The following is a 26,403-nucleotide window of genomic DNA, read 5'->3' as shown; positions in this document are numbered from 1 at the left end:
CTCCTGGCTCCTGTCTGTGCCTGTCCTGAATCTTACCAGGAGAGTTCATAGGGCAAGCGCTAAGCTGTACTGAGACCCAGAGGTTGCAGTGCACGTAAGAGCCAGGCAGTTCAGGGTGGAATGAAGCTGAGCACTTGGATTGGGAGGTTTGTTCCTAGGACAAGGGGTAAAAGGACTGGTGGGCAGGCCACAGGACCATGGGGGGCCTGTACCAGGTCTGAATGGAATGAGTGGTCACCAAGTTTTAGAGGTCCTGGACAATTCCTGGGATCCTTCCCACTGGCTCCCCAATAAGGGATAGGCAGCCTCTACCCACCCGTCCTGTGTGACCTCTTGGGACTGTTCCAGCTGAGGAGGGCTGGGCCCTAGAAAGCAAGAAGGAGGTGCCTGCTCATCCAGACTGCACCCCGACAGGTGGGGAGGTATGGACAGGTTGAAAGGCCAGGGAGCATTCTGGTTAAGCAGGGGGTCACAGGAGGGACGGCCTCACTGAACCCTGGACTAGCAGGTACCATATGGGCTCCCACCTGGTGAAGTGGGGAAACTGAGTCCAAGAGAGGGGAAAGAGCTTGTCCCGGCTAAACCCATTTCCACACCTAGGGAACTCCTCCTGGACACGGGCTCAGACTGTAAGCAGGTCTGGGTGAGGGTTGTGGGGAGCATTGGACCAGCTCTTCCCGGGTCTCCAGAGAAGCAAGCTTTTTCCAGTGTTGGGAAAAGGTGCAGCATAACTGCCACAAAGCTGAAACAATCGGCTCTGCCCACCAGGTGCCCATCCACTGACCAGCACTTCACTGAGCCCTCTAAGGCCACATAGCTGTCAGCTACCAGTCTGACTTTCCCAAGTTTCTGGGGGGAGAATAGAGGGTTCTTTAAAGGATCCCTCACCCTGTTTGTCCTGCACCCCACAGCCTGGGAAAAGCCACCCCTTATTTCACAGAAAGGAACCAAAGCTGCTCCATGCCAGAAAACGGAAGCCTGGTTATTGGGGATGTCCCTACCCGGTCCTATCCTCTGGCCGCCACCAGAGGGTGCCACGTGCACACTGCTGAGCGGGATGGGCCAGGGAAGTAAATTCACAGAGCCCCTTGTTTTTTATTTAATTATCTTTTAACAATGTTTTTATTAATTTTTAGAGAGAGAGAGGGAGAGAGAAACATCTATTGGCTGCCTCCTGCATGCTCCCCCTGCTGGGCATCCAGCCCACAACCCAGATATGTACCCAGATCTGGCATCCAACCAGCAACCTCTTGATTCATGGGTTGATGCCCAACCACTGAGCCACACCAGTCTGGTGGGAGCCCCTTGTTTTTACTGCCTGGTCCTGTGTGCCTTCCAGCTGGACACACCCGAGTGCCAACCTGGGAACCCACCACTTTAACTTTTCTGTGGCCCGTAAGTTACACATACCTACTCATGCTCAGCAACATTGGTTGGGCACCAATGATATACATGGGGCTGAGGAGTCTTTGGAGAGGCCTGAGGTCCAGTGGGAAGAGCCAAACCCGTGATGAGGTGACAGGCTGACCCCTCACTAGGGATGGCTTGGCTAGGCCTCCTGGCCAGCCTCTCCAACGCTGAGGGCTTGAGTGGGTGTTTGCTTGCTTGGGATCAGATGGGGCAGCTGCACTGGGTTCTTCAAGATGGGCAGTGCTGCCCTAGTTGGGTGGCTCGGTTGGAGCATTGACCTGTGCACCAGAGGATGGTGGGTTTGGGGTACCTACCTGGGTTGCAGGTTTGATCCCTGGTTGGGAGTGTGGGAGGCAACCAATCAATGTTTCTCACATCAATGTCTCCCCCGCCCCCGCCATTCTTCTTTTTCTAAAATGATTTTAAAATTTGTTTTTGAAATAAAAGATGGCCAGTGCTATGGGGTGAGATGTGATTTTTGTGGAGCACAGAGCAGCAGATGGAGGGTATAGCATGGAGAGGTGAGCAGGACTCGGCCTCCTTGGCAGGTTTACATAAAGCATCCTTCCTCCAGGGAGAGATGCTGCTCATGGTGTGTAGATCGCCATCCACTTCTGTGCACATAGAAAATAAACATAATTAGCAACTGGGCCAGCAGCCTGGTCCTTTTCCTCACACTAGGTATTGTCCCTTCATCCACTCAGCAAGCAGCCCTGGGCCACTGTGGGGTGTTCTTGGTGACAACGCACTGAAATCTACCTCGGTTTCCCCAGGGGTGAGATGGAGAAATCCAAGCAGCCAAGTCTGGATTTATGAGAACATCTTTGGCAAGTGCTTGGAGGGTTCAGGAACCAAGGTCTCAGGGTTACAGCCTGCTCAGGGCAGAGGGGCTGTCAGATGAACAAGGGCCCAGCCCCCAGACTGCTTTGAAATGTTCCACCTGCTTCTCTGGGACACCGTGAGCACAGGGACTGTGGAGGAGGCCTCTGTGGGCCCTCCCTGAGCCTCTGCATCAACCCCCATCGGATGTCCATCTAAGAGTTCCTCTACCTGAAACAGAAAGGGCTGTCAGACTGGGCCTCCCACCCCTCCTGACCCCCGGCAGAGGTTCTGGGGGCAGTGAGCTCAGCAGGGAAAGGAAACCCCGATGAGTCCTAAGTCAGCACAACTGGAGGCCCCACCCTCTGGTGCAGACTGAGGCCCTGGGCAGGGACGCTCTGCCTAAGGTCACTTGCCACTTGGGGTGGACACAATGGTGTTTAGACATGCCACCCCCCTTCCTAGAGGTGAATGTGGGGTCCCGGTCCTGCCACGCATGGCAGGCCGGCCATTCAGTATTTCTTGAGTGTGGCCATGGATTTTCCAGGTAGCTCTTGAAACTTAAACTCCAGGGCTCCTCACTGGTCCCCAAACTACGGACTTTAGGGCTTTGAACCTGGGCCTGCCCAGCTGCTGAGCGGGGTGTGAAGTGGTGGCTGAGAGGTCATGACCAATGCTGTGGGGTGGCCTCGAGGGGGGGGAACAATGGAGTAATAGCCTGGGGCCTATTGGAGGCTCAGCGTGCGGAGGCCTGTGTGCCCAGAGCTCTGGATGGTGGGAGAGACGGGTTCCTTTCAAAGCTACTGGGGAGTCAGGAGCAGTTTTAGGCAACAGACCGTTATAAACTTAGAGTTTTATACCTGTCTACACAGTCTAGCCCTATGCTGCCATCTCTGGGTGTCATCTACACTCATCCCCTAGGTCCTCAATATCCCTTCCCACACAAGGCAGGCACAACCTACCTTTACACAGGCTGTTCCGTCTGCCACTCTTCCTGCAGGTGAAACAACACTGCCTCTCCCTCCCTCCAGGTCTGCATTCAGACATCACCTCCTGGGGCCTCTGGACCTCACACCACACCTTCCTCACCCCTTTCATGGCTCTTCATAGCTGTGTAGCACTTACCACCTGCTAAAGGACAATATGTTGCCCTAACCAGTTTGGCTCAGTGGAAAGCGTATCGGCCTGCAGACTGAAAGTTCTTGGGTTCAATTCCGGTCAAGGGCACATGCCCAGGTTTCAGGCTCGATCCCCAGGAGGGGGCATGCAGGAGGCACCGATCAATGATTCTGTCATTGATGTTTCCATCTCTCTCTCCCTCTCCCTCTCCCTTCCTCTGAAATCAATAATATATATATATATTTTTAATTTAAAAATACATATATATTAAATATATATTTAAAATGTTTATTTAAAAAAAGGACACTATGTCTACTAAACATAATGTTTGCAATATTGGGTATCTGTGTTCTCCGCTCAACTGTCAGCCCTACCAGGAAAGGGTGGCCCATTAGGTTCACTTTTGAGTCCCAGCCCCTGATCAGATGCTTAATAAATATTTTGGAATGAATGAATGGGTGAGTGCATTCAGTGCAAAGAATCCTCTGACCTGGCAAGTAGTGAGAGTGAGTGGGAGAGATGTGGGAGGCTGGTGGCCGCCCAACCCAGGGGTGGAACCTGTACTTTGTAGAGGAGTCACCGGGACTTGGGGACAAAACTCCACGGCTCAGAGAGAGGCTGGAACCCTGTAGGCCCCGGAGTCCTTTGATTGAAGGTCTATCCCAGGTCCCTAGGAAGCAGTTGCAGGTCTGCCTCTCCGGCTGCCAGGCGTGGTGGGTTCTCAGGCTGGTCCACACAAAGTTCACTTCCCCACTCTCAGCAACCAACCCCAGGGGTTCTGGCGGCTTGCCCAGACTGACATCTTCCCAGGGCGCACATAAAAGATCCCCCTTCAGCGGGAACACACATCTGCCTTGGGGGAGGGGGGGGCACAGCCTGGCACTGCCAAGTCTGCCCAGCCTCTCTTGCTGCCTCTGGACAGACAGTGGTCCTGCCTGCCTCCCCAGGGTCTGGCTGAGGGCAGCACAGAAGTGGTCCCTGGTGAAGGCGTAGGAATTCCCAGGGCTCAGGGCAGCCTGATGGAGGCAAGAGATGGCCTAGCTCAGCTCACCCATTGTCCAAATGTGCAGGGACAAGTCACATCTCCACTCTCATGGCCCTGACATCCTGGTGGGTGGAGGCACCCAATATGACATCAGGCTGAAAAGTGCCATGAAGGCTGGAGGGTCCCAGGAGGTCAGGGCTCCTGTGTCCTAGGCTGGGGTGTTCCTCCCACTCTTTGAGACCCCTCCTTTTCTCTCCTCCCTCTGTCTTTCCTTTGTGTCCATCTCTAGCTATCTCCATCCTCCTCATGACACTCTCTGGTTGAGCTGGGGGAAACGGGAGGGGCAAAGGACAGAGTCCTGGGCCTGTGCCCCCTGTCTCCTAACACCAACTTGGCTCCAGCCCCAGAAACAGAACCTCAGGTGCCTTCTCGGTGCTGGAGGCAGAGGGGCTGGAGGCTAGGGGCCTGTCTGGGGCAGAGTAATTGGGCATCTGGTGGGAAGGGATGGCAGGCTCTGGGACTTACGATTTTTAAAAAATATATTTTTATTGATTTCAGAGAGGAAGGGAGAGGGAGAGAGAAACATCAATGATGAGAGAAAAGCATTGATTGGCTGCCTCCTGCACATCCCCTACTGGGAAAGGAGCCCACAACCCAAGGCATGTGCCCTTGATTGGACTGAAGCCGGCACCCTTCAGTCTGCAGGCCGATGCTCTATGCACTGAGCTAGGGCCAGGGTTTTTTTAAATTATTATTTATTTCAGAGAGGAAGGGAGAGGGATATAAGAATGATAAGAGAGAATCACCAATCTGCCGCCTACTGCTCACCCCACACCGGGGATCAGGGATTGAGCCTGCAACCCAGGCATGCACCCCAACCAGAAATTGAACTGTGACCTCCTGAGGTCGACGCCCAACCACTGAGCCACACTGATTTTAAAGCCCACTAATTTTGTTCCGGTTGGGTAGCTCAGTTGGTTAGAGCATTGTCCCAATACACCAAGGTTTCCAGTTTGATCCCTAGTTAGGGCAAAAATCAACAAATTAATGCATAAATAAGTGGAACAACAAAGTGATGCTTCCTTCTCTCTCCTGTCCTCTCTCTAAAATCAGTAAGTAAAAATTTAAATGCCCAGTCAATTCACACTGTGTTCCACTGGGATTTAGGACCCTGTTTGAGGGTGTGCGTCACCAGCACCCTTAGGCGGCTCTTCCTATTGGCCTCAGTTTCCTTATATGCAGAAGGTGGGGGGAAGGGGCGACTGAGGAATGAGAACAGCGGCATTGACCCCACTTTGCCCCTTCCCACATAACACATTCTCACTTGAGGGGGCCCTCAAGTGAACAAGCAAGGCTCTCCTAGCCTTTAAAAACAGCCTTTTATTATGGAAATCTTCAAACCCAAAGAAAGGAAAGAGGCTGGCACGGGAACGCCCCACTTCTCCGCGTCCCGCCGGTAATGGTTACCGCCCCGCCGGGTGCTCTGGAAAGAGGAGAAACCCAAGGCCAAGGTCGCGTGCAGAGGTTCAGGCCCCGTGGCTGGGCTCGGTGACCTTGAGCGCGTCCTGCCGTTTCGTGGGCCTTGGTTTCCCCTTCGGGGAAGATACCTGAGCGGGTCTTTCAGGTCTCAGAGCCGCGTGACCTTGGGCTGTCCCCGACGCGCGGCCTCAGTTTCCCGGCGCGTACACGGGCGGAGGCGGGATTCCCGCCCCTGCCCAGCCCCTGCGAACCAGGCTCCACCCCACGCGACTCCGCCCCGCCCCGCCCCCGCCTCCCCCCTCCCTCGGGCTCCGGCCAGCGGCGGCGGCGGCGGCGGCTCCGCTCCGCACTGCCCGGCGCCGCCTCGCCATGGACGCGCGCGGGGGCGGCGGGCGGCCTGGGGAAAGCCCGGGCGCGACCCCCGCGCCGGGGCCGCCGCCGCCGCTGCCGCCCGCGCCCCCCCAGCAGCAGCCGGCGCCACCGCCGCCGCCCGCGCCCCCTCCTGGCACCGGGCCCGCGCCCCTCCAGCAGCCGCCCCGTACTGAGGCGGCGCCCCCGGAGGCGGCAGACGAGAGCGGCCCTCGGGCCCGGCTCCGCAGCCGCGACAGCTCGTGCGGCCGCCCGGGCACCCCGGGCGCGGCAAGCACGGCCAAGGGCAGCCCAAACGGCGAGTGCGGGCGCGGCGAGCCGCAGTGCAGCCCCGCGGGGCCCGAGGGCCCGGCGCGGGGGCCCAAGGTGTCGTTCTCATGCCGTGGGGCAGCTGCGGGGCCCGCGTCGGGCCCGGCTCCGGGGCCGGGCCCGGCGGACGAGGCGGGCAGCGAGGAGGCGGGCCCGGGAGGGGAGCCGCGCGGCAGCCAGGCCAGCTTCATGCAGCGCCAGTTCGGCGCGCTCCTGCAGCCGGGCGTCAACAAGTTCTCGCTGCGGATGTTCGGCAGCCAGAAGGCTGTGGAACGCGAGCAAGAGCGCGTCAAGTCGGCGGGGGCCTGGATCATCCACCCGTACAGCGACTTCAGGTACTGCCACCGGGAGGGGCGGGCGGGCGCGGAGGGGTCGCAGCGAGCGGAAGCGCCGGGGCTGTCCTTGGAGCGTCTCGGGGAGGGCGGGGCGGTCGACCCGCGGTTGACCTCGGGGCCCCTCGGTGACCTCGGGCGCGTCCAGGACCCGCCTGGAATGACCTGGGCGCGCGAGGCTCCGCCCTTGGAGGGGCACTGGGAGGTGCGCGCAGACTCCTGCCTTAACCCTGGTGCTCCCCCTCTCACGCACCCACACATCCCCAGCCTTGTCGGGAGGGCGCACGTCACGGCCGCAGAACTAGGGTCTGAGCGCGGAGGGACGGAGAGGACGAATAGAGGGGAACGTGAGCGCCAGGGAGGCGGCAAAGCGGAAGGAAGGAGGAAGGAAGTGCGCCCTGGAAGGACGCGCCTTGGAAAGGCTAGCAGAGAAAGGGTTAAGCGGTCACGGCCCGCTCCACGATTTCCACCTGCGCTTCACACCCCTGGGAGGTGCGTCCCCGTCCCGAGCCTGGGTATTGCGCGAGGAGGGGGCGCTGAGCATCCCGGGGTCTCCCGGCTGTGTCTTCTCTGAGCCGCCCAGCCTCTGGGTGGTATGCACATGTCTCAGTGGGTGTGTAGATGTTATGGATAAAACCGGTTGATTGATGCGTGGAAAGGCTCAGAGCGAGGTTAGGCGCAGGGTCACCACCGTGCCCCCATACTACCCCTTCTGCAGCCAAGAGGAAGCCTAGGGCCACCCAACAAGACCTGTATTATTGCTGTTCTTGTTCCTTGGCTTGTGCTCTGTGGCCTGCGAGCATGGACACTGCAGACCTTGTGTGTGATCACCAGCATGTGACTGGGGGGCGGGGGTCCTGGGGGCGTGTGCCGAGTAATGGGGAGGAGCGTGTTCCGAGGGGTGTGTCTGTGTGGTGGGTCATGGCATGTGTTAGGGGGAAATGGAGGTGTGTGTGCGTGTGCCCGGGTGGGTGTGCAGCGGTGGGCAGTGTTTGTGAGTTGTATGCACGGTGTGTGTGAAGTTTTGTGTTCGCGAGTGGGGTCCATGTGGGACGCTTCCAGGCCTCCCAGCCCAGCTCTCAGGGCGGGCGCGATTTCAGCACCACGGACAGCATCCCAGCCGAGGCTCCCAGCCCGCCAGAGCTCCCCACACAGAGGTTCTCCACCTCCCCCGCCATGTCCCCACGTCCGAGGTCTCCACTTGACAACTGGGGAAGCCCAGGGGCACACAAATCTGGGACAAGGCTGGAAGAAAGTCTGGGATTTGGACTCCTCAGCCCTCAGCCCTTCCCTGTGAAGTGAATATAGCCTTAACCAGTGGCTTGAGTTTTGAGAGAGGCTGTGGAGGGTGAGGGATGGGGGGCCTAGGGGCAGCCCAGAGGGTATGCATCTGGATGGTCTTGACCTGCAAGGGGGCTCAGCATTCCTTTGTAGATGGTACCGGCTGGGAGAGCTTGGGTCTCAGCTGTGAAGGGTCATGTTCCAGTCTATGAAAAGGGGGAGCTAGTGCCAGCTGGCTGAGACAGTGCACTGAGGACATGGTAGGCAGGGGGAGATGGCTGCAGAAAGTAACCATCCCCTCCTTCCCTCCAGCAGGTAGGTGGTCCTAGGCTTCCTCTTCTTCACAGAAGGGGTAGTGTGGGGCGTGGTTGAGGGGTGCTGGGAGGAGCAGTTGGGCTCCCCATCCTGTGTCCCTCGAGCACAGTCGCTTGTGGGATCCTGGGCTGGTTAGATAATTGTAAAATAGGATGAGCAAGTGGAGGGTAGCCTGTAGTCGGGACTAGGGGAGCCACAGTCAAATTGAAAAACTTAGGTAGGGGAGGCTGGGGGAAGGTCAATGGGGGGTTTTGAAAAAAAGGAGATATATGTACTACTATATGTAATACTTTAAACAATAAAAAAAAATTTTAAAAAAAGAAAAACTTAGGCTGCTGCCAAGCTGGGGTGCAACAGGACCTCCTCAACCCCCCAGCTTTCAGAACTTTGCCACGTCTAGAGCCTCGGATTCAATATGGAGACAGACTCCAAGCACATGACCAAAACAATTCCTCCTGAGCCCCGCCTGGGCCAGGTGTCCTAGGAGCACCTTAGGAATATTGATTCAGTCCTCCCATCAGCTGTGCCGTGGTGCTGCAGCTACCTGCATTTTACATGTGAGAAAGGTGGGGCACAGAGAGGTAAAGTCACTTGCCCAAAGCCACACAGCTAGTCAAGGGCAGACCAGGTATTTACACCTAGGCAGACTGGCCCATCCATGTTCTTGACTACTGGGCAGCCTGGCCTCTGGCAACGTGCCTTACAGGCCAAGAAGACATGGGAGGAAAAGGCTTTCTGGGGATTGATCAAGATATTGGGAGCACCTGGTTAAGTGGTTAGAGCGTTGTCCCGCGCGAGGAAGGGCTGCAAGTTCAATTCCCGGTCACGGGCACGTACCTGGGTTGCAGATTTGATCCCAGCCCGGTCAGGTGAGTGTGGGAGGCAACCAATCAATGGGTCTCTCTCACTTCGATGTTTATCTCTCTCTCTTCTCTATCTCTATCTCCCTCCCTTCTACTCGATCTAAAAATCAATGGAAAATCCTCGGTGAGGATTAACAAAAACAAACAGTTCACAGAGCAGTGGGGAGGGGCCTTTCTGGATCCACTTTCCCACTTCGGCTTCCTTGTGTCCTCACACCCCGAAGATGCAGGTACCACTTCCGGGGTGTCCCTCCCTATCTGCACACCATTCCTGATTTTAAGTGGAAGCTGGGGTGGTGAGATGGAGGTTCCCTCCTGAGCAGCCCCCAGAGTCCCACCTGGGGCCACAGAGTCTCCACTTTCTTGAGCCATGACTCCTTTGCTTGCCAGGGGAGCCCATCCCTGCACCCTGGCCTGGCACTCGCCTGGTACCGAGAACAGGACAATTACTGTTTGGTGTCCTGGAAGAGCCCTGGCTGTGCCTCGTTCTGTGAGGGCTGCATGGCGTGTCCAGGGAGGAGAGAGGCCTCTCAGCCAAGAGGTACTGAGGAGGGTGTCTTCCTCAAGCCCCTGTGTCATTTATCGCTGGTCTTGAGTCCTCTCTGGAACTCCCTGCTGAGTTTTCCCCAAATGTGAGATGGTGGTGGTATGAGCAGAAGGGGGTGTCTGGCTTTCACAGTTATGCCAGCATCACGCCAGGCCTCAAGTCTCACACTGTTCTCCTCTCCTTCCTGTGGAATGATAGCCTTTGTACAAGCTGGTCCCCCTGCCACACATGTCCTCACCCGTGCTTCTGATTTCCAGCTCCCATTCACAAGCCGCTTCCCCCAGGACCCCGTTCAGCATGTGCACCTGCTGTTCCCACCTGCGTTGTGCCTGCTGCCTTTTCACTTGGGTTGTCTACTTGCCCATCAGTCCCCCACCATGGGCAAGAGGGTCTATAGAGATCCCTGTCACAGTGGGTGCCCACGACATCTCTGAACTCCCTGAGGGGCATGCTTGGGTGCTGGGCAGGTCGAGGGGAGCTCTCATCTAGGGGTGGAGTCATCTCCCAGAGAGACTTTAGGCAAGTGGCTTCCTTGCTGCCTTGCATCCGTTCTTAAGTCTGTAAGTGCCTCTGAGATCTGACTTGAGTCTTTCCTACTGCTGTTGATTTTCAATATAATGTTCCTGAACTGTCTATTGCTGGGAGGCCTGGCATGGGAGGAAAGAGATGAGTGGGTCCCTTTCCTGACCCTCAGAGAGGTTTCTACAAAGCCAGGATCTGTGGATGCTGACCTGTTTTTGAGTCATGCCCTCTGGGGTCCCCCAGACTGGGGTAGTAGAGGAGGCTGACTTGAAGAAACTTACAGGACTGGACACCCTGTCCTCCCTCAGAGGGCCCAGAAGATCAGCTGGAGATCAGGATGGAGTGGGGGTCTCTCTGCAAATCCCTACATTATCTCATAGGAATAAACCCCACTTTATCCAGAGTGGGTGGGCCAAGGGCCAAGGGCTAAGGTTCCCTGGCTCCAGACCCAACATGAAGGCATTTGGAGTCGGGAGCAGTGAAAAAACCCATTTCCCAGGTGGGAGGATTGAGGCCCAGCCCACCCCCCACCTGGGAGGAAGTTAACTCCATGATCCTTGTAAAGGGGTCAGGGCTGGGGTTCACCAAAGCCTCTCTCCTCACTCCAGAGGCTTCCCGCGAGAATTTCTAATCTCTGGTCCCTGAGTTCCCTGCTTTAAACGTTCACCTCCCCAAACCTTCTCAAGGGGATGCTTGGGGGTTGGGAGGGAGGAGCTTCCTCAGCCACTCGCTCGCTTAGGCCAGACCCTGCCACACTTCCCGCCTCAGCAAACCCACTCCGCATCCAACCAGCACAAGTTATCTCATCTCCTGTCTGAATGTCATCCTCGGCCCACTTCCTGGCCTTCTGGCTGCCAGCAGGGGCGTCTCGAGGTACATATAAGTCCACCTTTCCCCTCCCTTAAAGCCTCCCTGGCCCAAACTCCCAAGGCCATGTAGAGCCATCTTCTGTCCCCTCCCATCATCTCCTCTCAGCTCCTTTGCTCCCCTCTGCTCCAGCCCCAGGCTGCCCAGCCAGCCTTGAAAGGGGAAACCCCACGGCAGCCACAGGGCCTTTGCACTTCCTGCTCCCTCCGCTGCGGCGCAGTGCCTCCCACACCCAAGCAAGGGTCCTTCTCCATAATCCGTTCAAATGCCACTTGCTTCAGGAAGTCCTCCCAGACCACCCTGGCTAACGTGGTCCCTCTGAAGCACCCCTTTCGTTTATCTGTTTGTGTGGAACACCTGTCTCCCTGCCCGCGTTTGGGCCTGAGGGAGGGCCAGGTCTGTCTGGTCACTGTGTGTCCTCGTGGCCTGGCGCACCATCAACCCCACAGTGCACCCTGGCTTGGGCTAAGCTGGGAATCCGGCATCTTCCCTGGCAGGAGTATCCCTTTCCTAATCCCTGACACTCGCCTCTCCTGAGCTCTGCATCCCAGGGCTCAGGCCCCTAATCCTCTGTCCCAGCTCTCCCTTAATCACCGACGTGGCCCCTAATCCCTCAGATTTGCCAGATATGTAATTCCCACGGCTCTGGATTCTTGCATCCTGGAGGGAGGGAGCCGGCTGCCTTGTTCGCCGTGTCTCCCACCAGTGGCTGTGGGGGCCTCAACCCAGTTCCTGCCGGGAAGTCTGGCTGCGTGGGTCCTGTCCCTTAGCGCTGGCCATGCCTCGGATTGTCTGTCTGCGCCAAGAGAACAGCTGGGCAGCTGCTAGAGGAGAACTGAGCTCATGGTGGTGGCAGCCACCAGGGCCCCACTGAGGTCACCAGCCTGTGGGGGTGCTCCTGGGAGAGGTTCCAGGCCCTCTCTATAATCTATAGCAGGCGTCCTCAAACTACGGCCCGCGGGCCACATGCGGGTGTTTTTGCTGTTTTGTTTTTTTACTTCAAAATAAGATGTGTGCAGTGTGCATAGGAATTGGTTCATAGTTTTTTTTTAAAACTATAGTCCGGCCCTCCAATGGTCTGAGGGACAGTGAACTGGCCCCCTGTTTAAAAAGTTTGAGGACCCCTGACCTATAGGGTGCGGGGGCTGAGGAGCCTGGCCCTGGGGCCAGGGGTCTTTGCTGCTGAGCCTTCCACTCGCTGTGTCTCTCTGGCCTGCTTTTCTCCGTGAACAAGGTGTGAACTGGCCAGTCCGTCCACTGCCCTCCTGGAAGAGCAGCCGGGATGTGGGTCCCTCCACAGAAGCAAGGGCCCCACTGCGATTTGTTGGGGAGCATTTTAACATCCAGGACTTAACTGTGGTCGTTGGAGGTGCCGGGTAACAGGCTGACTGTGCATCCGCTCCTGCTTCGCTGCCTGACGACATCCCAGTGGTCCCCGCATCCTGGTGGTACCTGGGGTGCCCGATGAGGAAGGGGCTGCTGGGATTGGGCGGATGAGGCATTGGGGCTCAGAGAAGGAGAGTGATTAGCCCCTGGCGGCACGGTTCAGGGGGTGGGCAGGGCAAGGAAAAGGGGAGGGTGCTGGGGCACATACCCTGGGTTCCACCCACCACCCAGTTCCTTTACCCCCAGTCTCAGCTTCCCCTTGGGGGGACCAGGCTGGCTGCAGAGGACAAGGGTCAAGGCCCCAGGCCAATTTGGGGGCATCCAGTTGGAGCAGGTGAGATGCCCTGTGCATGATACCAGGTTATCCTGCCCATCAGCCCCTCTTCAGTCCCCTGCCTTCTGCTCCAACACCTTAAAGCCCTGGGGACACCACGCAGAATGGGAAGATTGTGCACAGCATGTGATCAGGCTGAGGCTCGGAGCCTGTGGGCAGAGTCCCAGACAACAGGAAGATAGACAGAGGACAGGCCCTGGGGGTGGCAGTTCTGGGTTCCAGTTCCTTGCCCCAGCTCCCTGGCTGGGGCACCTCCCTCGTCTGTCAGTGGGGAAGTGTGGTGCCTGTCCCTACCTCCCACCCCAAGAATAAAAGGAGAGAATGTCTGGAGAATCTCATGCCAAGGATGCCCTCATGCTCTGTGGCCATTTAGATAGTTTCTAGGCCCCCTGGTGGTTTCTAGCCCCCCCTGGCCTTCTGTTACTCTTTCTTGCTTACTCTGTAACAGGGTGTATGTCCAAAAATGGGGGTAGCAGTTCTCATTTCAGCGAGGGTGGGGATGGGATTAGGAGTTCTGTAGTGGATGCTCTGGGTATTGGGAGTTGAGACTAGAAGGAGCAAGCAGGTGGGGCCCCTCAATCCCATTGGATGTTGAGGCCTTGAGGTCTCAAGGATGAGTAGGTGTCTCAGATGGGGGGCCTGAGCCCCACACCTTGTCTAGATTCAAGTGGACAAAGGTCTGGAATTTCTAGTAGTCATTTGATTTTGCCCTTAACACCCACCCCCAGATCAAGTCAGCCCTTTAGTTCTCTCAAGGTCTTTATCCCACCCCAGATGGGTTTGTCCAGGGCTCTCCCAAAGGACGGGTGTCCTCCCCATCATGGCCAGAGTGCCCACGACCATTCCGAGAAGGTCCCATCACATGTGGGCGGGACAGCTCCCTAGGAGGACCCTCAAAAGCTGCCACGCCCTGGGCTCCTTGGGATGAAGAGAGGAGACTGAGGTTCCCAAGGACTGGAAGGACGTGCCCAAGGTCACACCTGCCAGTGGGCCAAAGTGGGTGTCAGCCAGCTCTGGCCACTGCCACCACAGTGGTAGATGTTGGGTCTCTTCCAGCCTTTGGCTCTCTCAGGCTGGGCTATTGTGAATATGTTGGTGCAAATAACTTTTTAATTTTTTTCTCTTCCTCTTGGACAGTTTCCTTGGGATCAATTCCCTGGAGTGGAACACCAGCCGGCAGGCGTGGTGTTAATAGCTCTCACAGCGCCATCAGAAAGGAGCCAATTTACAGCAGCTACCAAAACAGGGAGCTCACTGCAGCCAAGCCAGTGCTAGGGCTCGCGGCTTTTTGTTTATGTGCGCTAGTTTGGGCGAGTCCCTCCAGCCACTGAGAACCTCAGTCTCTTCTTCTGTCCACCCGGGAGGAGCCCAGGGAGTTGTAGGCTTTGAGGTTCCTCCCGGGCAATGCCCCACCTACATGTGACAGAGCCTTCCCCCAGGGAACGTGGGGTCTCCAGCCATGAGGGGGCGAGTGCTGGTCCTACAGGAGAGCCCCGCACAAACCCACTTGGGGATTGAAGACACCTGAGAGGACCAACATGATGGGGGGAGGGGGTGCCTTTCCCTCTACATTAAAGGCAAAATCACATCATTGTCTGTTCAAAATTTGAGACCCTCCTCCCTCCTTTGCTTGAATCTAGGCAGCAGGTGTGGGCTCAGACCCATGATCTGGGGCAGCTGCTCATCACTGAGACCCCCAGGCTTCGTTTTTTTTTTTTTTATAATGTTAACGTGTGTGTGTGTGTGTGTGTGTGTGTGTGTGTGTATGACATAAAATTTGGCATTTACTCATTTGAAAGTGTACAGTTCAGTGGCATTAAGTACAATCACAATGTGTTGTGCACTCCTCATCCAACCCATGTCCAGAACATTTTCATTTTCCAAAACAGAAACTCCCTATCCCCCTCCTCACCCCTGGCAACCATGAGCCTACTTCCTGTGTCTATGGATTTGCCTGTTCTGGACGTTTCACATGATTGGAATCATACGCTGAGTGGCCTTTTATGTCTGATTCTCTCACTGAGCATCGTTTTTTCAACGTTTACACATGTTCTCGTGTCAGTGCTTCATTCCCTTTCATAGCCAAGTAATATTCCTGCATGTGACGGACCACAGTCATTCAGGGATGGACATTGGGTTGTTTCCACCTTTTCGGTGTTGTGAATCGTGATGCTGTGAACATGGGAGCACAGTACCTGTTTGAGTCCCTTCTTTCAATCTTTAAATATATATGTATTTTAGAGAGGAAGGGAGAGAGAGATAGAAACATCAATGATGAGACAGAATCAGTGATTAGCTGCCTCCTGCATGCCCCACACTGGGGATCAAGCCTGCAACCCGGACATGTGCCCTGACTGGGAATCGAACTGTGACCTCCTGGTTCATAGGTCGACGCTCAACCACTGAGCCATGCCAGCCCGGCCCTTCTTTCAATCTTAAGATGGAATTGCTGCATCATATGGTGACTCAGTTTAACTTTTTGAGGAACTGGCAGTTCTCGCTCAGGGTGATTTTGATTCACATTTTCTCGATGGCTCCGAGGCCGGCAGTTTGTCCATGTGGCCTTTTGCTGTGTCTGTATGTCCTCATGAACGCTTTATTCAGGACACCATGCTTGGCCATCTGTAGATATTCCTTGAGTGGACGGGCCCTTTTCTGAGAGCACTCTCCAGGTGGAATATCGGAATTGACCTTGGGGTCTTGTATTTGGGAATAGAAGCAACCCATCATCACTTTTTCAGGCGTATTTATGGCACCAAATGTCCGCACAGCTGCCAAGTCCTGTTGCTCAGGTTCCTCCCACAGGCTCAGCCCTTTGCCCTGGCCCCACCTCTCTCCCCCAGCTGGACCGAGCCCCCTGCTGCCTCCCTGTCTGTGGCACTCAGGGAGCTTCTGGAAATGGAAGTACAAGCACATGGAGGCCCACCTGCTGGTGTTGGTGTCCTGGATCGCCAGGTCAAGCTGACGTGTCCAGCTCCCACCCTGCACTCTCCAACCCCTGGCGCCCCCACTGAACCCGCCATCCTGCTCCTCCTTTCCTGCCACCACCACCCACTCCCCACCACCCTGGCCTCTCTCTGCTTAGCTCCCTCTCCTTTCAAGCCCTTGGACTCCACCCTTATGCCAGGCACATTGGGTGTTTTTGGTCAAAGGAAACATTTAGTCAATTTTTGAGCGACCTCTTTCTTAGGCTTTGTGAGGTCTGGAGCTTCTTCATGGAGGGAAGGTTAGAACTGAGCCAGCGAGAGGGCCTCGGGCTGGGGAGCCCAGCGGGCTGTAGGGCTCTGTAAGGGGTTGGGGGAGGGGGGAACTTCCTGGGGACAGAGTCCACACTAGCGACACTGGGGCCACAGTCTCAGATTTGCTGGAGGAGGAGAGATCTGGGCTGGTCCTCGAAGGCGCATGTGCACAGTGGGGAGGGCAGGCCTACAGAGCGCACGGCGTGGGCCGGGGCTCCAGGGCTGACGCCACGCCTCTCCCCAGGTTCTACTGGGACTTCACCATGCTGCTGTTCATGGTGGGCAACCTCATCATCATCCCGGTGGGCATCACCTTCTTCAAGGACGAGACCACGGCCCCGTGGATCGTGTTCAACGTCGTCTCGGACACGTTCTTCCTCATGGACCTGGTGCTGAACTTCCGCACGGGCATCGTGATCGAGGACAACACGGAGATCATCCTGGACCCTGAGAAGATCAAGAAGAAGTACCTGCGCACGTGGTTCGTGGTGGACTTCGTGTCCTCCATCCCCGTGGACTATATCTTCCTCATCGTGGAGAAAGGCATCGACTCCGAGGTCTACAAGACGGCGCGCGCCCTGCGCATTGTGCGCTTCACCAAGATCCTCAGCCTGCTGCGGCTGCTGCGCCTGTCGCGACTCATCCGCTACATCCACCAGTGGGAGGAGGTGAGGGCGCTGTGGGCGGGGCCGTGCTGCAGGGGCGGGGCTCTGAGGGCCCGGGAACCACCTGGCGGGCGTGAAGGGAGGCTCAGGGTGGGGCTATGAGGGCCCAGGGTCGGGGCCACAGGGAGGAGGCAGGCGGGGTTCCAGGCACAGGAGAGGGGTTTTGGAAGGGCTGGGCTGGGGTCACAGAGGCTGCAGTGAAGGGCCTGTACCGTAGGGGATAGAACTTGGGCGTGGCGTTGGGCACGTTGGGGTCTCAGGGGCCCCTACAGGGCGGAGCCACGGGCTTTGGTCACGGGGAACACAGCGCGGACTCTTGATGCATCTGCGCCCCTTTCCTTCATTCTGCCCTGTAAGAGGCGGAATCCACTGCCCCGTTTGGCAGTGGGGAAACTGAGGCCCAGGGAAGCGAAGTCATGTCCCTGTCCCCGAAGTCGGGACCACCTCTGCACCGCCCATGCCCAGTGATGTCACCCCCAGTTTCCAGGGCAGCGACAGGCTCCGCGGGGGGAAGCGGGCAGGGCTGCTGGAAGGGACAGTGGTCCTGCCCACACGCCCTCAGGACATTTCACTAACCAGAAAGGTGGCAGGGCCTCCTGGGAGGGTGGGATGCTGGGCGGGGATTTGGGTCCTGCGGGGCGTGGGGCGGTGTTGTGAAGGGAGGTTGAGGGGGTGCTCCTTTCTACCTCACTGCGTCCACACCCCAGATTTTCCACATGACCTACGACCTGGCGAGCGCGGTCATGCGCATCTGCAACCTCATCAGCATGATGCTGCTGCTGTGCCACTGGGACGGCTGCCTGCAGTTCCTGGTGCCCATGCTGCAGGACTTCCCTCGCAACTGCTGGGTGTCAATCAACGGCATGGTGGTAAGCGCCCCGCCCTGGGCCATGCCCACCCGGGCCTCGTCCTGGGGGGGGACCCAAAATAGCGCCCCTCTGGGGCCAGGAACAGGCAGCTCCTTGATCATTCCAGTGACTGTAACAACTTTTGTCACCCAGACATAATGTCCTCTGCTTACTGCCCCCGCCACTGAGTCTACTTTCTAATGTACATCATTTATTCAAAGACAAAGAAAAAAAAAAGACAGATGGGAACGTGGTATCATGGGCCATAAGATACAACAATCCCTGGAGAGCCCGGTCACCCATCGCTGCCTCGCTGAGATGCCCACTGTTGTCAAGGGCGAGTCTTGGGTGCTCTTTAGCACCACAAGGAGCCTTTCTCCCACCCCTGGAGCGCTGTGCCTCTGGCACTGGTGGGGTGGGTTGCACCCGGAGCTGGGCAGGAGTGGGAGGAGGGACTGGGGGCGTTGATGGGCGAGAGACAGCAGAGGGAGCATCCTCAGGCGCGCACCCAGCGCCTGGCACAGCTGCCTGGCTGAGGCAGCTCATTGTCTGGCCGGACACCCGGGCATGCTGTCCTGTTTCCTGAATGGGCCCCTCCGCCCCCTCCCACAGCCGGGTTAACTGAGGACTGGGGGGGGGGGGCGGGAGGGGAGCATCCTCCTGGCCCTGCCAGATGCCTCCACCCTCCTGGCCCTCTGATCGGATGCTGGTGTCCCCAGCTCACCGTCCACAGGTCCCTGGAACTTTCACTTCCTCTTGACCCATTCTAATCAGAGGCTGCAAAGGGGCGGGGCTCCTGAGCACCCAGGGCCACCCTGGCCCCTCTGATCCTCATTTTCTCCAGGAGTAAAGTGAGGAAGCAGCTCCAGACCTGCTCTTGCTGCTCACTCACTGTGACACGTGTACACGTCACATCACCTGCCTGCGTCTTAGTTTCTTAGTTGTCTCTGGACATGGGAAGCTCACCACCACCTTGGATGCCTGGGGGAGGACGGGCAGGTGGGGCCTTGGGGTCAAGGAGCTCCCTGGGGCTGTGAGCACCTGCCCACCTGCCCACCTGTGTATGGCCTTGCAGAATCACTCGTGGAGCGAGCTCTACTCCTTTGCGCTCTTCAAGGCCATGAGCCACATGCTCTGCATCGGGTACGGCCGGCAGGCGCCTGAGAGCATGACTGACATCTGGCTGACGATGCTGAGTATGATCGTGGGTGCCACCTGCTACGCTATGTTCATCGGACACGCCACAGCCCTCATCCAGTCACTGGACTCCTCGAGGCGCCAGTACCAGGAGAAGGTCTGGGGGGCCCACCCCACTATTCCTCCACCTCCATGGGTGGGGGGGAGGACCCTAGAGGGAAGTCTGGAGCCTGGAAGGGACATATGCCGAGGAGGGGGATGGAAGTCAGGGGCCCAAACAGGGCAGGGCCAGTCCATGAGGCATCAGGGAGCTCTCTAGGGGCAGGGAACACAGGGGGACCTCTCTAGGAGGTGAAATTCTGGGGTTTCTGGGCTGGCTTGGGAAGGACTATGGCTGGGGGCGGGCACTGAGCAGGGTCCAAGAGGACTGGGGTCACTTGAGTACATGCTGGTCAGCCAGGTCCATGGGGGAGGCCACTGGGGGAGCAAATATATTCAGCCACTTGGACCTGGCCTCAGGTTTGGGGGAGCCTCCATGGGCTAGTCCAAGGGCCCGGGGACTGGAAAGGCTGAGGAGAGCAGGTGCTGGCCCCACAGACCAGCCCTTTCTGGAGTATGGCCTTGATGTCTACCCTGTGCCTCAGTTTCCCTAAGGGCCAAGGGTGAGCTTGGCCCCCACCCCACTGCTGCCCCTATCTCTCCTGCCCTGCTGCCAGATGGCTGACCCTGGCTGGGCAGCTGTGAGCACCCCCAGCAGTGCCAGTCGGGTCAGCCGGGTCAGCTGGGCCCAGCGCCAGCTATCCTGGCTGTCCGGAAGCCACGGCCTCACCCCCAAACATGAGCTGGTGCTGCCACCCGCCCACCATCACGGGTTCTGCTGAGCTCAGGGCAGCTGTGGCTGGGTGGGGCTGGAGTGGAAATGGAGCTGGGGCACCCCTGTGGGTGCCACCCGGGGGCTAGCAGGGCCTGGCACCTCTGCCACGTCCCCTGGGTTTATAGAAAGATCCTGGGGAGGAGCACCAGGGCCGTAGACAGAGTTGGGGGTCTCTGAAATGGGGGACCAGCATCTTGGGGGCCTGGGGTCAAGCTGTCAGGGATAGGGTTGCTAGACAATTTAGGACACGAGGAGTGACTTCTGTTAGCATCAGCACCTCCCATGTGTTGCACGGGATCCACTTACACGAGACATTTTTGCTGTTGATGTGAAATTCAGACGTAACTGGGTCTTGTGCTTGTTGTGGTTGTGGTTAAACCCGGGAGCCCCGTTTAGGCTGAGGCAGGGGTTCCCTGGACCGCAGCCACTGACCTCGGCCCCTCACGCCCCCCACAGTACAAGCAGGTGGAGCAGTACATGTCCTTCCACAAGCTGCCTGCGGACTTCCGACAGAAAATCCACGACTACTATGAGCACCGCTACCAGGGCAAGATGTTCGACGAGGACAGCATCCTGGGAGAGCTCAACGGGCCCCTGCGAGAGGTGAGGCAGGGCCACAGGACCCTCGCGGTTGGGTAAGGTTCGCGACTCCCCTGCTCTCCGGCTCCCAGTCCCCAAGACGAGGAGGGACGGGTCCAGCTGCAGTATGAAGGACTCCGGCTAGACTTGTACACACACCAGTGTCCCTCCCTGAGCCTCTGTCACCTGCACTCCCACGATGCCCCAGCCACCCTGGGTTCCTATCCCTAACCCCGTACTGCTTACCTTGTTTGGGGCCGTGTTAGACAGAGGGAGAAGGCAGAGGGAGGAAGGCTGGAGCCAGGCGGCTTAGGCGGGCTGTGGAGTCGATTCCAGCTCTGCCCCTCAGCCTGTGCGACCCTGGGCAAGATTCCCGGGGCAGCCATGAGGAATGACCACCCACTGGACAGCTTAAAACAACAGGAATTTAGTGTCTCCGATTCCGGAGATCAGGAGTCCCAGATCAAGGTGGCACAGGGCTGTGTTCACTGCGGAGCCTCCAGGGAGGGTCCTTCCTGCCTCTTCCTGCTGCTGGTGTAGCCAGCAGTCATTGGTGACCCTGGGCTTAGAGATGTGTCACCCCGACCTCCACCGCTGCTTCGCGTGGCCATCTTCCTGTGTGTGCGCGCCTGTCCTCTTCTCATCAGGATGCCAGTCATTCAGGGCCCGCCTACTCCAGTGGGACCTCATCTTAACTAATGACAACTGCGAAGACCCTATTTTAACATAAGGTCCCATTCCCAGGGACCCGGGTTCAGGACTTCAATGTACCTTTTGGGGAGACATGATTCAACCCACACCACTCGCCAAGCAGCTACTGAGGGAGTCTGTGAGCCCTGCACTGTGCCCTCAGGGCGGTCCAGAGGGAGGAGCTTTGGGAAGGATGGGCAGGCGGAGGGGAGAAGGAGGTGACATCTTCTTGAGGCGCGGTGACCCTGTGGGTATCCCAGGTGGAGGGCACAGCTAGGGGAAGGCCTTGAGGCGGGAAGATGTTTTTTCTAATGCTTGTATAGTTTCATTCATTTTTATTTTTTAATCTTTATTGTTGAGAATATTACTGATGTCCCTCTTTTTTCCCCCATTGCCCCCCTCCACCCGCTTCCTGCCCCACCCCCAGTCTTCACCACATTTTAAAAAAATATATTTTTTTATTGATTTCAGAGAGGAAGGGAGAGGGAGAAAGAGATAGAAACATCCATGATGAGAGAGAATCATTGATCGGCTGCCTCCTGCATGCCTCCTACTGGGGATTGAGTCCGCAACCCGGGCATGTGCCCTTGACCGGAATGGAACCCGGGACCCTTCAGTCCACAGGCTGACGCTCTATCCACTGAGCCAAACCAGCTAGGGCATTCACCACCCTATTGTCTTTGTCCATAGGTAATGCATATCCTATATAATAAAGATGTGCCCTGACCGGTTTGGCTCAGTGGATAGAGCGTCGGCCTGTGGACTGAAGGGTCCCAGGTTCAATTCTGGTCAAGGGCATGTACCTTGGTTGCGGGCACATCCCCAGTAGGGAGTGTGCAGGAGGCAGCTGATTGATGTTTCTCTCTCACCATTGTTTCTAACTCTCTATCCCTCTCTCTTCCTCTCTGTAAAAAATAAATAAAATATATATTTTAAAAAATAAATAAAATATGTATTTTAAAAAATAATAAAAAATAAAGATGTAATATGCAAATGGTCGTTACGCCTTGACGCGTAACTACCGACAGCATAACGACCAGATCACAGATCAGCAGGAGTGTGGGGCAGCGAGCTACAAGCGGGCAGCAGAGAGCTAAAGGAGGGGTCAGGGCAGCAAGCTATGGAGGGGTTGGAGGGAGCTACAGGAGGGCGGGGCAGTGGGCAGGGAGCTACTGGAGGGCGGCAGCGAGCTACTGGTGCACATATTCTTATATGCAGGGCTACTAGTCTGCATATAAGATCTTTGGTTAATCTCTTCCCATTCCCCACCCCCCTTACCTCTGAGATTCATCAGTCTGTTCCATGTTTCCATGCCTCTGATTCTATTTTATTCACCAGTTTTTGTTCATTAGATTTCTTGTTCATTTGATTTTTAGATTCAGTTGTTGATAGATATGTATTTATTGCCATTTTATTGTTCGTATTTTTTATCTTTATCTTTTTCTTCTTCTTAAAGAATACCCTTCAACATTTCATGTGATACTGGTTTGGTGGTGAAGAACTCCTTTAGCTTTTTCTTGTCTGTGAAGCTCTTTATCTGACCTTCAATTCTAAATGATAACTTTGCTGGGTAGAATAATCTTAGTTGTAGATCCTTGCTATTCATCACTTTGAATATTTATTGTCACTCCCTTCTGGCCTGCAAAGTTTCTATTGAGAAATCAGCTCACAGTCATATGGGCGTCCATATGTAGGTAACTAACTGCTTTTCTCTTGCTGCTTTTAAGATTTTCTCTTTGTCTTTAACCCTTGGCATTTTAATTATGATGTGTCTTAGTGTGGGCCTCTTTGGGTTCCTCTTGTTTGGGACTCTCTGCGCTTCCTGAACTTGTAAGTCTATTTCTTTCACGAGGTAGGGGAAATTTTCTGTCATTGTTTCTTCAAATAGGTTTTCAACATCTTGCTCTCTCTCTCTCCTCTTTCTGGAACCCCCATAATGCAAATGTTGATACACTTGAAGTTGTCCCAGAGGTTCCTTACACTATCTTCATATTTTTTCTTTTTGCTTTTCTGATTGGATGTTTTTTGCTTCCTCATATTTCAAATTATTTATTTGACTCTTGGAGTCCTCTGCTCTACTTTTGAATCCCTGTAAATTATTCTTTTTATTTTATTTATTTTACTCATTTATTTTTTAAAATATTTTTATTTCAGAGAAGAAAGGAGAGGGAGAGAGAGATAGAAACATCAATGAAGAGAGAGAATCATTCATCGGCTGCTTCCTGCATGTCCCCTACTAGGGATCGAGCCCACAACCCGGGCATGTGCCCATTACTGGAATCGAACCTGGAACCCGTCAGTCCACAGGCCAGTGCGCTATACACTGAGCAAAACTAGCTAGGGCTGTAAATTATTCTTTTTTTTTCTTAATAAATCTTTATTGTTCAGATTATTACAATTGTTTCTCCTTTTCCCCCCCATAGCTCCCCTCCACCCGGTTCCCACCCCACCCTCTGCCCTTACCTCCCCCCCACTGTCCTCATCCATAGGTGTACGATTTTAGTCCAGTCTCTTCCCACACCCCCCACACCCCTTTCCCCCTGATAATTATCAGTCCACTCCCTTTCTATGCCCCAGATTCTATTATATTCACCAGTTTATTCTGTTCCTTATATTTTTAATTCACTTGATTTTTGGGTTCACTTGTTGATAGATATGTATTTGTTGTTCATAATTTTTATCTTTACTTTTTTCTTCTTTTTCCTCTTTTTAAAGAATACCTTTCAGCATTTCATATAATACTGGTTTGGTGGCGATGAACTCCTTTAGCTTTTTCTTATCTGTGAAGCTCTTTATCTGACCTTCCATTCTGAATGATAACTTTGCTGGGTAGAGTAATCTTGGTTGTAGGTTCTTGCTATTCATCACTTTGAATATTTCTTGCCACTCTCGTCTGGCCTGCATAGTTTCTGTTGAGAAATCAGCTGACAGTCGTATGGGTGCTCCCTTGTAGGTAATTAACTGTTTTTCTCTTGCTGCTTTTAATATTCTCTCTTTGTCTTTTGCTCTTGGCATTTTAATTATGATGTGTCTTGGTGTGGTCCTCTTTGGATTCCTTTTGTTTGTGGTTCTGTGTGCTTCCTGGACTTGTAAGTCTATTTCTTTCACCAGGTGGGGTAAGTTTTCAGTCATTATTTCTTCAAATAGGTTTTCAGTATTTTGCTCTCTCTCTTCTTCTGTCACCCCCATAATTCTGATGTTGGTACGCTTGAAGTTGTCCCAGAGGCTTCTTACACTATCTTCAACTTTTAGGATTCTTTTTTCTTTTCTGGCTGAGTGTTTTTTTGCTTCTTTGTATTTCAAATCTTTGACTTGATTCTTGCATTCCTCTAGTCTGCTGTTGGGTCTCTATATAATATTTTTTATTTCAGTCAGTGTATGTTTAATTTCTAGTTGGTCCTTTTTCATATCCTCGAGGGTCTGGCTAAATTTATCGGCCTTTTCTAGGAAATTCTTGAAAAACCTTATAACTGTGGCTTTGAATTCTATATCCAGTCGTTTGTTCTCCATTTCTTTCATTTGTGGTCTGTTTCTTTGCCTCCACATTTTCACTGCTTCCCTGAGTTGGTAGGGTAGCTTTGTGTACTAGGTGTCCTACAGGGCCCAGTGGCTCAGCCTCCCCAGTTACCTGAGGTGGACACTCTTGGTGCACCCCTTTGTGGGCTGTGTGTACAGCCTTGTTGTAGTTAAGTCTTGATTGTTGTTGGTATCACTGGGAGGAATTGACCTCCAGGCCAATTGGCTGTGAGTATCAGCTGTGTCTATGCCGGGAGACCTTCTGTGCTGGAGACAGCCTTATAGGACCAGACTGCAAAATTGCAAAAGCCTCTGTGTTCAGCTTGGATGGAGCAGAGTCTCAGGGCTGAGCAGACAGTCTTGGCTTCCCGTCAGCCCTGCCCTTGCGCATGCGCCTCCAGACCTCTGCCTTCCACGGATCCCCTGAGTTTCCGCCTGACAGTCCAGATTCCCCCTGTAAGAGCGTGGATCCCCAGGGGCTCGCCCGGAACTGGGTTTCAGTGCAGTCGGAACTGGGACTCAGTGCAGTCAGGAGCTTTTAACTCCCTTCCGCTATGGAAAGCCTGAGGCAACCTCCCAGTCAGACCTCTCTGCGCCTACTCACGCGCACCTCCAGACCCCTGCTCGCTGCGGCTCCCCCGAGTCTCTGAGTCTCAATGTGCCTTTCTCTACAGTCCAGACTCCACCCGTATGAGCCTGGGTCCACGGGGTTTCGGCCTGAACTGGGGTTCAGTGCAGTCAGAACTGGGGTTCATTGCAGTCGGGGGCTTCCTTTCCTCTCTCGCCAGCCAGGCACTCAGTCACCCTTCCTCTCTGCGTGCGTGTCTCCGTACCTCAGCGCTTTGCAGCTCCTCTGATCCATGAGCTTTTTTTTTTTTTTTTTTAATATATTTTATTGATTTTTTACAGAGAGGAAGAGAGAGGGACAGAGAGCTAGAAACATCGATGAGAGAGAAACATCGATCAGCTGCCTCCTGCACACCCCCCACTGGGGATGTGCCCGCAACCAAGGCACATGCCCTTGACCGGAATCGAACCTGGGACCCCCAAGTCCGCAGGCCGACGCTCTATCCACTGAGCCAAACCAGTCTCGGCTGATCCGTGAGCTTTTCTCTTTCCTTCTAGTTGTAGAATTTCCACTCAGCCAGCTTTCCTGTGGTTCTGGATGATGTCCGTTCTGTCTTTTAGTTGTAGTTTTGAAATTGTTGTGTGAGGCAGCAGTTTAGGTGCTTACCTAGGCCACCATCTTGGTTTCTCCTCTGTAAATTATTCTTTATTTCAGTTAGTGTGTGCTTAATTTCTGACTGGTCCTTTTTCATATCTTTGACATTCTAAGATCCTTGAAAGTCTCACTAAGTCCCTTGAAGCTCTCATGAAGATCCTTGAGTAACCTTATAACTATGGTTTTAAACTCTATATCCAGTAGTTTGCTTTCTCCGTTTCTTTCATTTGTGACATGTTTCTTGGTCTCCGCATTTTGGCTGCTTCCCTGTATTTGTTTCTATGTATTGGGTAGAGCTGCTATGTCTCCTGGAGTTGGTAGAGTGGCCTTCTATAGTAGGTGTCCTGTAGGGCCTAGTGGCTCAGCCTCCCCAGTCACCTAAGCTGGGTACTCTAGGTGCACCCCTTTGTGGGTTGCATAGTCTTGTTGTAATTGAGCCTTGATTGCTGCTGATGTCACTGGGAGGAATTGACCTCCAGGCCAATTGGCTGTGAGGACCAGCTGTGACTACAGCGGGAGAGCTGCTGTGCAGGAAACACCCCTGTGGAGCAGGACTTGCTTCAGTGCGGCTTTGGTGGTTACTGAGTCTGCTCCTTGAGTGTATTGTGTGTCGCTTGCGGATGTGTAGAGTTGTAATCTGGTATGGTCCGAAGCCGTCTACTGGTGCACTGGCCCTAGGGTCTTCAGGGAGGTGCA

General features: G+C 55.1%; 1 protein-coding gene across 1 annotated transcript in view; it reads left to right on the top strand.

The window, feature by feature from the left end:
• Positions 1 to 6,181: 6,181 nt before the first annotated feature.
• The window catches only part of HCN2 (hyperpolarization activated cyclic nucleotide gated potassium and sodium channel 2), a gene marked incomplete at its 5' end in the record, with an annotated part of 29,957 nt that continues 9,735 nt past the window's right edge, over positions 6,182 to 26,403 (top strand). The window contains 5 exons of the mRNA XM_079771077.1: positions 6,182 to 6,825; positions 16,421 to 16,844; positions 17,549 to 17,710; positions 18,765 to 18,983; positions 20,157 to 20,303. Of these exons, the coding sequence (XP_079627203.1) occupies positions 6,182 to 6,825; positions 16,421 to 16,844; positions 17,549 to 17,710; positions 18,765 to 18,983; positions 20,157 to 20,303 (1,596 nt within the window). The remainder of the gene's footprint in view (positions 6,826 to 16,420; positions 16,845 to 17,548; positions 17,711 to 18,764; positions 18,984 to 20,156; positions 20,304 to 26,403) is intronic.

This window comes from Cnephaeus nilssonii, assembly GCF_951640355.1.
Source record: "Cnephaeus nilssonii genome assembly, chromosome: 5".
In the NCBI taxonomy this organism is placed as follows: Eukaryota; Metazoa; Chordata; class Mammalia; order Chiroptera; family Vespertilionidae; genus Cnephaeus; species Cnephaeus nilssonii.
Note: the sequence above shows the minus strand (reverse complement) of the source record. Positions and strands in the feature narration are given on the sequence as shown.